We start from the raw sequence: 16466 nt of genomic DNA on the forward strand, positions 1-16466 counted from the left end.
GGGCCCTGAGATGACTCAGTCACGCCCGTCATCGGGAGCCTGGCACAAAGGGGGCCGGGCGGCGGCGCCCCTCCCGCCGCGGTGCCCGCCGCCCACCTGCCGGCAGAGCAGCCTCTCTCCCGGCCCGCCGCCCCGCCGGCCCGGCCGCGTCACCGCCGCGGAAGGCACGTCCTAAGCTATTTATAGGCGGAGGGGAGCGCGGAGGGAGCCAGAGGCGGGCTGCGGGGGTGCCAGGGCACCGCCGGTGCTGCCAGAATGCAGAGGGCGTGAGGGCTGCTGCTCCTCATAGGCACCCATCCAGTTCCGGCTTCCAGCCTCCCACCCCAAAGCAAGGTAGGCCGGGTGGGACCAGCCCCTGAGCTTTCTTTGGGCCCCTTCACCCAGGGAAGGCGCTAGAGCTTGGAGGCGCTGGGCGGGCGGAGCAGGAGGAGGATGACTCCCCCTTCCTAAGACCCCTGATGGTGAGAGTGGAAAAAGGGGTCATAAACCCAGTCCCTAAGGCTTAAAGAGAGGGGAGCTTGCATAAATAGGCACCTACTGTGCCGCAGGAACCATGCCAGGGATGTCTCAATGACCCAGTGAGGAAAGTGGTGGTACCCCCTTTCACAGATGAAGAAACTGAGGCAAAGATTTTAGGTGACTTAACTAGGGTCATACAGATTATCCAGGCCAACCTTTCCCCTTTTATACATGGGGAAACTGAGGGCCAGAGTGGACTAATAACTTGCACAAGGTCACCCAGTAAATTAGTGGTCCAGCCAGTCTCAGAAATCATGTCCCTTGGCTCCCAGTTTAGCTCTTTCCTCACCCCACCCTGGGTCCCTAGTGCCTTAAACCAACAAGATAGAAACACCCTGACATGCTGGGCCAGGGGCTCCAGGAATTAAGACCCCCATCCCATGGGAGACAGTGAGAGCCTTGCAGCCAAGCCTTCTGTACACCCCACTTGTGTCTGCCACCAGCTGGCCTGGACCTCCGCCTCCTCCCCAGCCCATTTGCCGCACTGCTGAGCACAGCAGCTTTTTCTGGTGGCTGAACCACTGACAGCATGCTCACAGCCTGGGGGCTGGGAACAGCTGGTGCCCCCACTATAGCCTCTGCCCTCCTCTGTGCCCACTCCGGGGGTGGCTGGGCCAGCAACACCACTGGCCTGGGGCAGAGGATGCCCAGGAACCTGCTGGTGGTGCCAACCCACATTTGGCTCTGTTGTCTGACCCACATCAGCCTGAGCTTAACCTGTCATGTACTGTGTGGGGATAAATTTTACCTAGGCTTAAGGGACACTCAAAAAGAAGGGACGTCGGGGAGCCAGAGACAGGAGGCCTCAAAGGGCAGAGAGATGGATACCAGGGGGAGGGGGGAGATAGACAGAGTGATCCCTCTGCGCAAGCCCACCCATCTTGCTAGTGCCACTCCCTTCGGCCCCTTCAGCCTTCTTCACCCTCCATCCTTAACCCCCTCCTCCCAGTGCTTGGGGCAGGCTGGGGGCATGTGGTGTACTTCCAGCCTCAGCCCTCCCTGTGCTGTGTGGGGAGCCAGCCAAGGTGGTCCCTCTCTTAGCCTCAGAGAGAGCACCAGGAAGGAGGCCAAGGACCCTGTAACCCCTCTCCAGCTCGTGGCCCTGCAGCAGCCGCTGAGCTCAGCTCCCTGGCTGCAGCCCACTCTGAGTCACACCCTCCCACGTACGGAGGAATCAAAGGCAGGCGCTAGCGTCCATGCAATGCTGAGATTCTAGGGAGTCAGAGGCCCCTCCCGGCCTCAGTTTCTTCCTCCAGAAAATGAAGAGTTGGACTTGCTCAGGGAGTCTTTACCTGGGGGCCATGAACTCCTTTAAAGGGCATGCAGAATTATATGATGGGACCAGGTGTATGCTCTCGAGAGAATGGACACATCTTTTAAGCAGAATTTCACAAGGCTTCAGGACCTGGAAGAGATCCAGCAGTTACTTTAGGGGACCTGCCTGCTAAGGGGACCTCCCAGGCACTCCTCTGGGAAGGAGTTAGAGGCCCATGATGGCAAGAGGTGACCTCCAGGCCTGGGGTGAGCTTAAGAAAGAAGTGACTAAACTCAAGGCTTCCTAAGAGAGAAGCTCCTATAACCTGGTACCCTTTCCCTCCCCACCCTCAATAAACAACAGAAAGTCAGGTGGTTGCCCATACCTGCAGCGACCTGTGGGAGAACAGCACCATCTCCTGGTTCAGGCTGGGAACTGGTTTCGGTGCTGCAGGCTCAGGACCCTGATGAGGGTCCTGTGCTTGGGTTACCTTATTCTCCTTCCTGTCGTCCCTCTACTGCCTAGAGGGGGTGGAGGTGAGTGGCCTTCAATGCCCTTGCTCCTCTGGTCCAGGTCTGGGAAAGAGGTGTCCCCCGCTCCAAGCTGGGAGCTTGGCCGAGGCCCTTCCCCTTCTAGGCCACAGCACCCCCACTTGTGATGGCAAAGGACTGGAGCAGGAGCTAAAGGAGAAAGTGCACACAGGCTGCTGCAGTGGCAGCAGGGACCCCCGGTCAGTGTCCTCTCACCCCAGGCTCTGGTGCACCTGGGTGCTGGTGGAAGTCATCTGGGCATTTCTCATTGAGTCCGGGGTTCCATGCCTTGGGCTACGCCCCTCTCGCACCCTGTCTAGAACTGAACGAGAACACTAGAGGCATAGCTGGAGAGGGGTCTGCTACCCCCAAGACCACTTTAACCCTGCCTTTCCCAGGCAGGTGTGCAAGGGAACAGCTACCCGGTACATCCCTTGAAGGGTTGGCCTTCGCACCCCAAAACGAAGTTCAGCAGAGGGATGAAGGGCAGGGGGGTAACCAGGATGGGCATGCCAGTCCTAGATGAGCCCAGTACTAAAGGTGGCAGCCCCAACCCAGACCTCTCAGCGGAGTCAACACTCTTGTTTTCTTTTTTTTGAGGAAGATTAGCCCTGAGCTAACACCCACTGCCAATCCTCCTCTTTTTGCTGAGGAAGACTGGCCCTGAGCTAACATCTGTGCCCATCTTCCTCTACTTTCTATGTGGGACGCCTACCACAGCATGGCTTGACAACAGATGCCATGTCCACACCTAGGATCCGAACCAGTGAACCCTGGGTCGCCAAAGCAGAACGTGTGCATTTAACTGCTGCGCCACTGGGCCAGCCCCAACACTCGTGTATTTAACTGGCTGACAACCCCTTCCACCTGGATATCTGTCCCTCAGACCACCACCCACTCAATATATCCAAAACTCAACCCTTCGGGGTTCCTTCTCCTGATCACCAAAGGTATCTCCTGCCCAGTCCTCCCAAGCTCAAGGCCTTGGGACCAAGCCAGGCTTCTTCCTCAGCCCCCACAATCAATGTCTACAAAGTCCCATTTTACTTCTAAACGTCTTGAATCCATTTTCCCCACCCACGACACTGAGCATTAGTTCGGGTTGTCTGACTCCAACCCATCACTTCATGTCTGCAAAATGGAGAAAATAACCACCCTGCTTTACGTTATGAAGATTGCAGTCAATATAAGGCAATGCAAAGTGCCCAACAGTACTTGGCTCACCGAGCAACTACTTCATTGAAAAACTTATTGGCAGTTATGACTACCAGTTAAGTGGCAAAATAGCACCTCCTTCCTATTTGTAAGAGGGGTATGAATTCATTAACCAACTCACAATGGCTTAAGACAACGTTTTCTATGTTATGTGCCTTTATTCCAATTTCTGCTAAGCCTTTTCCTTTGGGCCCTATGTGATGGGTATAAACCAAACCTGATAGGACAGAAAAAAAGTTTACAAGTTGGGCTGCTCAAAACAGCTTCAGTTACACTACAGTAAGGCTGTTTAAAGGCAGCTCAGTAATCAGCAGTTGGAATACAGGTGTCATAGCTTCCAGACTGGTGGTAGTTGAAACCACCATTGTCCTGGAGTTCTAGAGCAGTCTATTTCAACCTTGGACTTGAGTGCACAGTTGAGAAGTGTAAGCATACTATTGTTGCTTTTTTTTTTTTTTTTTGAGGAAGATTAGTCCTGAGCTAACATCTGCTGCCAATCCTCCTCTTTTTGCTGAGAAGACTAGCCCTGAGCTAACATCCGTGCCCATCTTCCTCCATTTTATATGTGGGACACCTACCACAGCATGGCTTGCCAAGTGGTGCCATGTCTGCACCTGGGACCCGAAGTGGCGAATCCCAGGCCACCGAGAAGCAGAACATAGCAACTTAACCGCTGCACCACTGGGCGGGCCCCATCTCTGTTGCTTTTTAAACAATGTGACAACTGTGTCACAACTATTGGTTCCCAAGCAACACTTGAGACCGCCTCCGAGGTGCCACCCCTGTTCTGCTGAAAAGGGCAGTTTTGAAGCACAGTATTTCGGAGGCTTGGGTAGAAGCCATTCCTAGGCCCCGCACCCCACTCAAACAAGGTAAAAACATCTCTCCCATGGATAGAGGGGGCATGTGCGTCCCCAGAGGCCAGGGGCCAAGAAGGAAATCAAACAGGCAGCCTATACAGGGCCTGCATCCCAGTCCTCAGTGTGTGGCCAGTTCTGACCCTCTAAACAGTGAAGACGCAGCAAGCAGTCAGAAGCTGTGGAAGCAGAGGTAGGCAGACACAGGCTTGTTTTATTGAATGGTTGATCTACCGAACTGTCGAGGCCACTATGTACAGACAAGAAAGGGGGAGGCTTTATTTCTTGGTCTCTTCCTCCTTGGAGAGAGTCTTGATGATTTCCTCTTTCTTGGCCTGGAGCCGCTCTTCGCGGCGCTTGCGTGCTTCCTTGGTCTTAGACCTGCGGGCCTCAGCCTGGTCCCTGGGTAATGGAAGAGAAAAGATGAGCTGCTGGGCAGAGAGAAGCACATGCCCAGACTTCTCCCTTGAGCCTAGACAGCTGGTGGAATACGAGTTGCTGAGACCACCAAGAGCTTCAGCTTCAACTAACCCAATTTCTATCCCAACAATGATGGGAGGTGGTGTGTGGGTGTGTACAGGACAGAGGAGCATATACCTGTAACACAACAGCTGAATTCTGGACAGACTGCAGGCAAGTCAAGATTAGGCATCGACACTTTTTTTTTTGAGGAAGATTAGCCCTGAGCTAACATCTACTACCATCCTCCTTTTTTTTTTTTTTCTGCTGAGGAAGACTGGCCCTGAGCTAACATCCATGCCCATCTTCCTCTACTTTATATGTGGGACACTTGCCACAGCATGGCTTGACTAACGGTGCATAGGTCCCCCCCCCGGGATCGAACCAGCAAACCCCGGGCCACCAAAGCGGAACATGTGAACTTAACAGCTGCGCCCTGAGGCTGGCCCATCAGCACATTTTAAATGTCTCAGAAGATCCCTTATAATGAAGGTCAAAGAATCTGCCCCCATGACACAGAGGCCAATTCCTGAAAAAACTTACGCCAGAAGCTTCTTGCGAGCCTTGTCTGCCTTCAGCTTGTGGATGTGTTCCATGAGAATCCGCTTGTTTTTGAACACATTACCCTTCACTTTCAGGTACAGGCTGTGATACCTGAAGGGTACAAGCAGAGGATCTGGTCAGCAATGGATCAGAGTTTGGCCCTGTGGTCTACCCCTCCACACAAGGTCCCTAAGTACGCAGGGCTCCTTTCCTCTCTTCTGCTGCAGGGACTACTTCCCCTAAACCAAGACTGTGCAGTTTCTGGACAGAAGAGCTCAACCAGCAGACAAATTCAATTCTTGGGCTATCCTGATGGTTTATGGGGGGAAAAAAGAAAAATAGGACAGAACGGAAGAACTTTCTTAGAAAGGCCTAAGATACAGGACTCCGTCCCCAAGGTCAATGAGACAGAGCTTAAATCTGTGCAAAGATCAAGACATCAAAGCAACAAATGGGTGGGTGGGTGAGTGGGGTCCCACCCAAGAGGAAGCTGTGCTTACATGTGGCGGTCAATCTTCTTAGATTCACGGTATCTTCTAAGCAGCCGGCGCAGGATTCTCATCCTCCTCATCCAGGTTACCTTCTCTGGCATTCGAGCATTGGCAGTACCCTTTCGCTTACCTGCAGGGAAGATGAGTTAGGCCCACAATGTGCATCTGGGGCTCAAGTCAGTTACTAGAGCCAGCTAATGGTCACAATGATAGCTGGCAATTTCTGAAACACTTTATAAGTCACCGGGGTCATGTGCCTAGTGCTTCATCTTATTTTAAGTAGCATTATTTCCATTTTACAGATGATGATCCCAAGTATTTAATTTCTTTCCTTTACTCAATTTTTAAGGAAGCACAAACAAGGCAATTATCCCCCATTCACTCCATGCAGAAGGCGGACTTGACACGGTATGCACCAAGGCAGTATGCGAAGCTGGAAAGGGCTTTAAAGGTGGTGTGACCTTCATCTCCCTAAATCATCCTGACCCTCGACAGTGGTTTCAGGATTTACTGGACAATGGATTTAAGCACCCTGCAGAATCCTTGGCATAGTGCAGATGCTCAACAAATGTGACCTCTTTCTACTAATACCTTCAACTCCAACACTGTCAACTTTCTGATTCATACAGAAGAAAAGCACACATGCAGAGTAAGAAAAGGGCTCAAGATGAGATAGAATGGGAAGAAAAAGATCCTGAATATATCTCAGTCTAGACTTAAACATTTATTATTTCTTAAGTCTTAGAGAAAGGGGAAGAACACACTTACCGATGCCCATATGCCTGCCCTTCCGGCGGGCCAAGGTGTTTTTCCGGCATCGAGCCCGGGAATGGACAGTCACAGGCTTCCGGATGATCAGGCCATCTTTGATCAGCTTCCGGATCTGCTGACCTGGGAAAACAGAACAGACCTGGTCAGTCAGCTGGGGCCTAGCCCCAAGAACACCAGCCCCAGAGTCCAAACAGGACAGGACAGAGACAGTGCTCACATCCCTAGCCGAGTGGTCTCAAAAACGGTGGTTTGGCTTGGGGCTGGCCCTGTGGCCAAGTTCCCACACTCTGCTTTGGTGGCCCAGGGTTTCACCAGTTTGAATCCTGGGCGCGGACATGGCACCACTCCTCAAGCCATGCTGAGGTGGCATCCCACATGCCACAACCGGAAGGACCCGCAACTGAAAAATATACAACTGTGTACCAGGGGGCTTTGGGGAGAAAAAAGAAAGATAAAATCTTAAAAAACAAAACAAAACAAAATGGTGGCTATACTGGAACTTCTAAACATTTCTGCCCTGGTAGATGTTTTATAGCATACTAAAAATACATATATTTGGGAATGCGTGATCAAGATAGTGTACAGACACAGCCTAGTCCTTCAGATCCTATCTTTCTCACCGATTAGCTACTGGTCTAAAACAAGGTTAGGAGCTTTGAGCACAAACAATACCACAAATCCAAGCAGGTTGAGAAATTCTGTGATACTGACAAAGATTCTCTGCTTGACCAAACTTTCATCAATCTCCTGAACCTTCTCCTAGGCCCACCTGTGCATTTCCTTGTAAATTCTAGTTTTAGTAAGAAGCTGCTTAAGTCAGTTTAAGCAGAAACCCCTACCCTTGATGTCAGATCAGGTTCATCATCAACCGCCATTCCCCTGGTCAGGTATGATCACCCTGGCCTGTCTTCGCCAAGAACCCTGTTAGGTCAGTTTAGCCAGAATCTCTCTTACCTCTAATGTTTCCTCTTACTAATTTTCCATCCACTGACCCCCACACCATGCTCCTTGGCTATAAATTCCTACTTGCCCATGCTATATTAAGATTTGAGCCCCATCTCTCCCCCACATTGCAGTGGTCCCTATGTCTTTCATAATGGTCCTGAATAAATCATGCCTTACCATCTTTAACAAATGTCATTGAATACTCTTTTTCTGTAACCACGTTACATGGAATTAATGTGGGTATGTTGATGCTATCTGCAGGATGACAACTGTTTAACTGCCTTGAATTATTCTATGCCAATAGGCCTCTACTAAAATCTGAGGCCTCAGGTCTTTCAAACTCACCACTTCCTTTCCTTAGCCATCTCTACACCCCAGTCCCTGCACCTCTTCCTTCACATAGCTATACAACAGAATAGCTACTCTAGTAATCATCATTAAAACATCAGGTGGTTCCTTTAACTTCTATCCTGTCATTCTGGCAAATGACAGGAGGAGAACATCTGGCATCCTTGCACTCCTGGGACTCCTCCATTTTACAAGACCCCCAGACTATGAGCTTTCCTAGGTTTGTTAAGAGTCAACACAATTGTGTCACCTTTCATCTCATGGAGGAGGAAGGGGTAGGGCAAAGAAGGGACATAGACCCCAGGAACTCACGGGAGTTGGCATTGGCGATTTCATTGGTCTCATTGGGGTCCAGCCAGACCTTCTTTTTGCCACAGCGGAGGACACTGGAGGCAAGTCTCTTCTGAAGCCTGAGCATACTGTAACAAAGAGAAAACACCATCAGGCCCTGGAAGCCATTCCTGGGTGAGAATGAGCATCCCCAGCAAGAGCTGCCCACCAAAGTCTTCTGTGGTTACCAAACATGACATATGGGAAAGTGGATGTGTACGTGCACTTAGTATTAAGGGTGAATACATCTCCCCCAAGACTTTTGCCACCAACGCCACATCTTCAGAATAAGAATCTTTCCTATATGACGATCTTTCTTAAAGCTTAGGGCTGTGCGTTCCTGTAGGGGGCAACTGGCCACCCTGGGATGAAGACAAAGTCCAAGATGTGCCTCAGTTTTCTCTTCTGGAAAATGAGGTTGACAGATACAATTGGGATGAAGTGGGGGCTTATGCCCTTTTCTGGTATCCTGCTCTAAAAACAAATGTTTAAAGCGAAGAATCCGAGGCCAGTGGACCCAATTTGCTAGTCTAGTCCTTTGCTACCCAGGCTCCTTTTCCTCGTCTTATCACAGTAATAAACTACGTTCAGCTAGCCTTCATCTTCTCATGAGCGGTCTCTGGGGTGGAAGGCGTCAAAGTGCTAGGGGTCGCCCAAGTCTCGGCAATCGGAGGCCTGTCCTACGTCATATGGAAGCAAAGACAGGTTCGGATCCAGGTGCGCCCAGCCAGTAAGGAGGCCACTGCCTAGTCCCCGCCGCTGCCTTTCCTCTGCCCGCGTGGATCGCCTCCGACCCGCGCGGGGCCCGCCTTCCCCAGGCCCCGCGCTCCCGGGACGCTCCCCACCCCCACCCTCTAGAGGCCGGGGCCTGGTGTGCTCCGGCCTACCCCACACTCCGGGGTCGGCCGCGTCAGGGCCTCTCCAGCTCATCTCTCCCACCCAGGGCCGCGGTACCGAGCCCGGCTGTCCCCCGGCAGGCCGGATCAAACAAGACAGGAGACCCACATGCCCTCACCTCATGGCTGCGGCCGCAGCAGCAAAAGGAAAGAACTCCGTCTGGCCAGGCTCCTCCCATTATCTGTGAGGGGGAGAGCCCATCCCCCACTCCGCTTTCGCCTGTATTCTCCTCGGGTCCTTTCATCTCCTACCACCCCAACTTACTTAAACCTCTGTAAAGACGCGGAATAATAGAAGCCTAATATAGAGAGTCGGTTTTAAACTTAAAAACATAGAAAATATACCCCTTCGGTAAGGCAAAGTGGTATAGTCCGACTTCCTACTAGGCACGCGCAGTAAGGGTACCTGGTCACGTGGGCAGTGGCAGCCGGAAGTCAGGGTGGATTGCGCAGGCGGGATAGGGGGTTTTGCTAGAGTGGCCTAGTCCTAGCAGGCGTCCTGCGTCTTCCAGACTAATGCTTTATTAGCGGGAAAAAAAATTATGAATGAAGCGAGAGAGAACAATGAGCGCAGGTATCAGGAAAAAGCAACCTGTAATTCACTCTCCCGGTAGAGTGGGAGCCTCTGGCGTGCAGAACAGATCGCTAGATATGTTTTTTGCTTCACTACGGTGCTTAATCTGTTAGCGCCTCAGTTTCCTCCTCTGTAAAGTGTACCTAATCCTAATATTTCCGTCATTCATTTGTGAAAATCACGTGAGTTAACGTTTGCAAATTGCAAAGGAAGGCATCAGGACAACAAGCTCATTGATGGTGGGAACCAGTCTTTTGTTTGGTTCTCATGGAGCTGTGCACATTGTAGGCACTTGAGAAATGGTGCACAGTCTGAGTGAATGAACAGTTGTGAGTTAAAAGAATAAATTTTAAAAATAAAAAATAAATAAATTTGAATGATGGGACCACCCATAATTCTTTCCTCTTTTTCTGAAGCACCCAATGCAAAAACCCAAGGAGAATATTCTGGGGTCTAAGAAACCTAGATCTGAGTTCTGGCTCCACCTCCTTGCTTGGCTCAAGCAGATCACCCCATCTCTATCACAGGAAGTTTTCTGGCTGCCAATTAAAGCTGAGAAGGTCAAAAGAGACGGAGGGAAGCAAAATTCATGCCACTTCTTCACAACACAATCAGTGTCATCCTCATTTTACAGGTGAGTGAGGTAGCAGAATTTGAAAATCCAGTTCTGACTGCAAAACCCATGCCTTGTCTGTCATGCCAGGGTCTCTCGTGTCCAGGGAGCAAATGGGAACCTTGCTAGGGTTGGATCTGTTCATGGAACAATGCTAATGTGCTTCATCCTCACTCTCCCTCAAAGTAATGTGATCAGAGAAACGACTTAGGCTGCCCATCCACTTGTTGCAGAACCCAGAGCGAGGAGGAGGCGTCAGTGTATTCCACAGTCTCTCCTCCAGCAGAACACAGCAGGCTGGCCTTATTTTAGGGTCACTGAACCCGGGAACTTCTCCATTCTGCTTCTCATCTCTATGAAGCACGGGAAGGGGCACCTATGGCGGTAAGAGGTCCTCCTGTCTTGACTGACTCCTGTACAGCACCTTACAGCATCTCCAAACACCCCAGCAATCCATCATTTAATTTCATTCTCCCTCATCCTCCTAATAATCCCAGGTGACAAAGACAGCACAGTACCGGCAACCCCATGTTGCAGGAGAGGTGTGGTGATTTGTCCAGGGCCATGTGACCAGACAGACCCTTTACCAAATTGGCACCAGAGTCTCTTGCCAGAATCCCCTGTTCCTTTTCTCTCCACAGATCATGGTGTGTGGGGTCCAGGCCTTGGATATTTGTCCCCAAATCAAGGATGAAGGGGTAGCAATTCTAGGGCAAGAGCGTTAGACCTGATTTTAGCCAGTTTCTCCTCAGCTCCACATTTCTTCCTCCTCTTTCCTCTCTCTTCCGAGAACAGGGACCTCACCCAGCCCCACTCCTGGCCTTTTGGGAGGGCCTGAGAGATACTAGCGACTAGGGCAGAAGAACTCCTGGGTTCCTGGGATTTCTTGTTCCTGTCTCTGTTGGGACTCCCTTTGGACAGCCTCCCCACCCCAGCCTCAGCCTCCGGCCGGCCTGCACTACCATGTTGTAGGTGGAAGGGCCTTTCTGTTTGGTTCTAGGCGGCCCGGGCGCACACTGGGGAGAAAGGAGTTAAAGCCAGGTCCCAGGATAACCGGGAGCGGGAAGTTCCGGTGGCCCAAGCTGGAGTGGAATGGGGAGACCGCTAGGAAGAGCGGTTTGGGACGGAAGGGGGCGTAGGTGCCAGCCATGCTAATCCGCGCTTCACCCCCATCAGGGCTCGGCATCCACTGGTAAGCCGCACCCCCCGCCCCCAGCCCCAAGGCCGGTTTCTCCTCTCCCCTCAGAGCGGGCCGCCCTCACCCCGGGCCAGACCGAGGCCAGCGCCGAGCCCCGTCTAGAGCCAGGAGGGGCGTGCCTCCCTCCGGCCGCCCTCCCATTGTCTGTGCGGAGCCGCCGGAGGGGCTGCGAGGGGCGGGGCTGGGGCGGGCAGAGGGAGGGAGGGAGGGAGGGAGGGGGCGGGGGGAGATGCTGAGCCTTCAGGGGCGGAGGAGGCTGCGGCCGCAGAGGAGAGAGCGGGAGGAGGGAGGGAAGGCAGGAAGAGGGCAACCGAAGACCGGGCCAGGTGGCTGCACCGGTTGCTGGCTGCGCTGCGCTGCTCTCGGTTCCGACGGCCTTTCTCATGCGCTGAGGGCGCCCGGCTGGGCCGGGCCGGCGGCCGGAGGGGAGACTCCTCTCCATGGTCCAGAAGACCAGCATGTCCCGGGGCCCTTACCCACCCTCCCAGGAGATCCCCATGGAGGTCTTCGACCCCAGCCCACAGGTGAGGCATGGTGGCTGGGCCCGAGGGGAGGGGGTCGCCTCCGCGTTGCTTGTGGGGTCGGCTCGGGGGGCGCCGGGCAGGAAGGGGTTCTGTGCCCGGCGCCGAGGGGAGAGGGGCGCCTGCGCGCCCCTCATCATGCCGGGTTAATGATTGATGGGCGCTTGGCCCGGAGTTGGGCTGCGGTTTTGCGGAGCGGGAAGGGGGTGGTTGGGCCGCCTGTCATCCTCGCCTCCTCCTCTCCCCCGCGTCGGGGTCTCTGCTGCTCGGGTACTGGCTCCAGTGGGTTGAGAGAAAGGGTGCTGGCGGGGGGATCCGGAGATTGAGCGAAGCTGGAGAGCGAGCTCTGGCAGAGGGGGCGACGCAGAGCACGCTCAGGGGCGTCGGGCAAGGGTGGGTGGGGCGGGGGTGGCCCCGGGAGATGGCCGAGGAGATGGTCAGAGGGCGGTGCCAGCAGGTCTTCGGAGCCGCAGACACTGGTCCTGGAGGGTCGGGAAGGGGCCAGGCCCCCATCCCAGACACCTCAGCTCCATCCCTGTGTTGGACCAGCTCCCCTCCCCCAACACCCACGTTATCTCTCCCTCCGCACCCCACCCCCCAGCCCCGGAAAACGCCTCCAAAGTTTGGAAAGTTGGATGGATGCCAACTCACTGTCCTGGAGGGGAAGAAGCTGTGTTACCTTCAGGAGGGGTCTGCCATCCCACCCCCACTCACACTTTGCTGTGCCCCTGGTTTACCCCCAGGAAGGGGCATTCTTGGGTGTGGTTGGTGACCAGCAGAGTCTGGGGGGGTCGTGCCAGGGAATTTCTCTGGGATATTATGTCCTTCTCCAATCTGGCAATACCCCAAGGGTAGGATAGCATTAACTCTTTTCTTGCTGTGGCCAGTCTCGAGCAACTGTAACCATCATGATAATGTGGTTGATGGGCATGTAGGGGGGGTCAGATCAGACCTAAAAATACCTCCTTTCTCCACCCTAGGCCCCTTGGAGCCTGGGAGGCAGCTGACTGGGGCCTTCCTTTCAGCTGTCCCTTGTCCCTCTGGGTGCCACTCCCTTTTCCCAGCCTGGGGTGGTGGTGGTGTGAAAGAGTCTGGGGCTCACTGAGAGATCCTCTTAAGTTTGTAGGGGTCCTCGATCCTAGAGGTTGGGTGTATGTCTAGATTGAGAGAAGGGAATGAGAGGGAGGCTTCTTGAAGGGTTCCGAGGTGCCCTTCTGTCCCATCTCCATTTTCCTTCCTGTACTCAGGTCCAAGGAACCAGAGCCCCCAGCCTCGTGGTGGCTTATCTAGCTTTGTTGGCAAAGAAACTCTAGGATGGAGGCTGGCGGCGGGGGCTTGGAGGGCCTGAACCCTCAATTATTCTACCCTACTCTGGGCTGGCTTGGGGCTAATGTGTGTATGTGAGTAGGGGAGGGCAAAGAAGCAGCCCCCTTTACAGGAGGCCTGGAAATCCCTGAATGCATGGCTGCTTGAGATGTGAGGCAGCGTCCACTCCACTCAGGCCAGGAGCCCAACCAGTGAGACTGAGCCAGCCTACCTCAGGGACCTGTGGGGGCTCTGTCCTAGGCTGGCCTTGGGGCAGGGCCAAGGGGCATTTAGATTGACGTAGCCTGGTGGGTACCATGGGGACAGCGTGTGGGCAGTGGCAGCTGGGGGTTAGAGAGAGGAGGCTCCATCTCTCTTACCCCCTTGGGAAGAAGTGTGACCACTGTGGTGGTGAGGAGGGGGCTGAGACAAAGTCTTGCCAGGGCTGGGGTGGGGATAGCTAAATCTGCCCCATGGCCCTGAGCCAGAGTTGGGCTTGGGTGTTCACTTTCCAAATGCAGTTCCACACCCCCCACCACTCCCGGATATCTCGTTTTGGGTCTCCAAGAGCTGAGAGCTGCCACTCCCCTCTGCACTCAGCGAAAAATGAAAAATGAAGGCGAGAGTTGGGCATGAGGAGAAGCCTGCCTGGGCCCGGTGGCCATTCCTCTTTTCCTCTTCTCTGCTCTGGGGCCACAGCACTCTCAGGCCCGCTCTGCTCCAGTTGAGGGGGAGAGGGCGGGGGACTTTCCCCAGCTCTCTCTGCCTGCTGGCCCCCCCAGCACTGCAGACAGCCTCTCCCTTCCCCCAGGCCTCTGCAGCCTGCCCAGCATCTTAATTAGCTTTGCTGCCTAATGAGCCTCCAGCTTGTCAGTGCCTCCCCCTTCCCAGCCTCTGCGATTTGGTTTGGGGGTTTCTGTGTGTGCTTCCCAGCGCTCTTGTACACTGTCCCCCACCCCAGGGCTGTGGTCTGGGCCTTCCCTCCCCCTCGGGCTGTACCATCTTGGGAAGAAGGTGGGGGGGGGCTGTTCCGATCAGGGAATGATATTCCCGAGGCTTGGCTGTAGCTCTGGGCCTGATGGGATGAGGGTTGGGAAAGGTGCTTTCTGATTCCACTCTTGTCCCTTCCTGGCTTCTCCAGGGCAAATACAGCAAGAGGAAAGGGCGGTTCAAAAGGTCGGATGGGAGCACGTCCTCGGATACAACATCCAACAGCTTTGTCCGCCAGGTAATGGGGAGGCTGGGCTGAGGAGAGGGAGGTGGCTGGCTGGTGGAGACCAGCATTGGTGAGCTGGGTCTGAGGCTTTCTCCAGGCACCCTCCCCCATGTCATTTGTCACCTGCCTGAACCACCCCATCACCCTCACACCCCATGACCTCTCCTGCATATACTTTCAGCTGCACCCACTCCCTCAGCCCCCGTCCGTCCAGCCCCTCCCCCAGCACCAAGCACCAGCCCCTACTGCCTGCCTGCCTGCCTGCGTCATCTCATTCAGGGACAGCCTGGCCTGCCTCCTTCTAGCTTGCTTCGGGCTGTCACCCACTCCCCCTGCCGGCTGTCTGCTTCCATGTCCTCCCCCAGAATCTGTGACAGCATGAGGTAGAGGCAGGTCCTAAGAAATGCGGAGCCAGGACATTGCAGAGCCTGGAATTCTGGTTAGGTATGGGTCCAGAAACCGCCCTTCTCACATCCAGATAGGACTGTTCTTTAATATGCGGAGAGAAAATGCGTTGAGGGAGGTGGGGTAGAGGCAGGAGGGAGTTGGTTTTAGAGAGGACTTTATCCCAGCACCCCTGACTGACGTAGGTAACTGAATAGCTTTCTGGGATCTGGGCTCAGTCAGGAAGGTGCCATTCTCGTCTCTATTCTAACTCAACCCCAGGTCATCTCAGGCTCAGGGAAAGGCAGCGAGAGAGGCATTTGGTTGTTATGACTACAGAGCATCTCAATAAAGCCTGGTACCCAAAAAAGGGGAGAGGAGCTCGGGAGCAGACAAGGAAAAGGAGTATGTTGAAGAGGAAATGGGCAGGGCATATGAGGGCAGAGGATGGTAGAGAGGTCATCGCCCCTTGGGCGGGAGAAAGGATGGTGCCAGGTAGATCCACCACAGACTGGAGTAAGGCCCTTGTTTGTGATTCTTCTGTCTCTACAACACTTGGCACATCTAAGGCCAGGCTTGACCCGAGAGGGTCAGGAAAGGGAGCCTTTATCCCAGCATCTCCTAAGTATGCATACATACAGGAAGTCCTTTTTTCAATCTCTCCCTCATCCCTCCTGTTGCAGGGCTGGGTCAGGACCCGGCTAGGAAGAATGACACTGTGCTTGGTGTCACCCCTCTTGACAGAAGAGGGCCTTGGTTCTTTCAGTGTTTGCCGACCCCAGGGGGTCAGACCCCAGCCTCCAATCCCTCCTCCTCTCATCTCCCCAGCTCTGACCCCCAGTAGGTGGCGGCGAGTGGGGGGGCAGTCCTTGCCACATCTCTGAGCTAAATATACCCTAGCAGTTTGCACATGTAGCAACTCTGCTTGTAACCTGAGCCCCCTGGGGGAACGGGCAGTTTGGGCCACCCCTTAGGCCAGCAGGGCCAGGCACTGAGGGCGCCAGGATGGAGGCGCCCAGCCGGACCCTTGCAGTGGTGAGCTGGTGATGGGGTGGGGGGTAGGGGGGTGGGAGCAGCCCCTCAAGAAAGCTGGTGGGGGGGCCTACACTCCAGCCTGTCTCCTTGCCTCCTCACTGTTTCCCTGCCTCCCGCCATTTCTTATATGTCCGTGTGCATGTGTGTGTGTTGGGGTCAGTAAGTGCCTCTCTATCACTCTATCTCTGGGTCTCATTCTCTGGCTCTCTGGGCGTCTGTCCCCCTGGCTCTGAGTGCTCCTGTCAGCAGGAGAGTGGTAGATTGGCCGGTTTTCACTCTCCTTCCTTTGGATCTCTTTTCCAGCTCCTTTTAGAGACCCCACCCTCCACCGTTCACCCACTTTCCCCTCACGAGTCTCCCATTTTCTTGGTTTGAGGAAGGGGATGGACAACAGCGCTAGCTAAGGACAAGGGCCCTCTGAGGAAGGTGGGACTTTGTCTTCGCTCTTTCCCAGGTCCCCT

At 54.2% G+C, this 16466-nt stretch overlaps 2 protein-coding genes across 12 annotated transcripts in view; one reads left to right on the top strand and one right to left on the bottom strand.

Moving 5' to 3' along the window:
• The first annotated feature begins 72 nt into the window (after window positions 1-72).
• Window positions 73-16466, top strand: part of CACNB1 (calcium voltage-gated channel auxiliary subunit beta 1) — a 29240-nt gene continuing 12846 nt past the window's right edge. For 2 of the 8 annotated variants that reach the window (XM_014740799.3, XM_070226185.1), the window contains exon 1: window positions 15888-16005. In XM_014740799.3, the coding sequence (XP_014596285.1) occupies window positions 15976-16005 (30 nt within the window). In that variant the 5' untranslated portion in view covers window positions 15888-15975. Of the gene's footprint in view, window positions 334-9632; window positions 9734-10260; window positions 10368-10579; window positions 10731-11346; window positions 11539-11759; window positions 12069-14511; window positions 14599-15881; window positions 16006-16466 lie in introns of those variants that run through there. The other 6 variants (XM_005597446.4, XM_001501362.6, XM_003362392.5 and 3 more) reach the window with 6 other exon arrangements.
• Window positions 4571-9603, bottom strand: RPL19 (ribosomal protein L19). 4 transcript variants are annotated; one of them, XM_003362390.5, is made up of 6 exons: window positions 9279-9603; window positions 8246-8352; window positions 6638-6760; window positions 5879-5999; window positions 5379-5489; window positions 4571-4778 (listed from the first exon to the last, which is right to left on the bottom strand). In XM_003362390.5, exons 1-6 carry the CDS (start codon window positions 9281-9283, stop codon window positions 4655-4657), a joined length of 591 nt encoding a protein of 196 aa, XP_003362438.1. In that variant the 5' UTR covers window positions 9284-9603; the 3' UTR covers window positions 4571-4654. The 4 variants fall into 4 exon arrangements, with proteins under 4 accessions (XP_003362438.1, XP_070082308.1, XP_070082307.1 ...); XM_070226207.1 differs by having other exon boundaries at window positions 9218-9287; XM_070226206.1 differs by having other exon boundaries at window positions 9151-9284.

This window comes from Equus caballus, chromosome 11, assembly GCF_041296265.1.
Source record: "Equus caballus isolate H_3958 breed thoroughbred chromosome 11, TB-T2T, whole genome shotgun sequence".
In the NCBI taxonomy this organism is placed as follows: domain Eukaryota; kingdom Metazoa; phylum Chordata; class Mammalia; order Perissodactyla; family Equidae; genus Equus; species Equus caballus.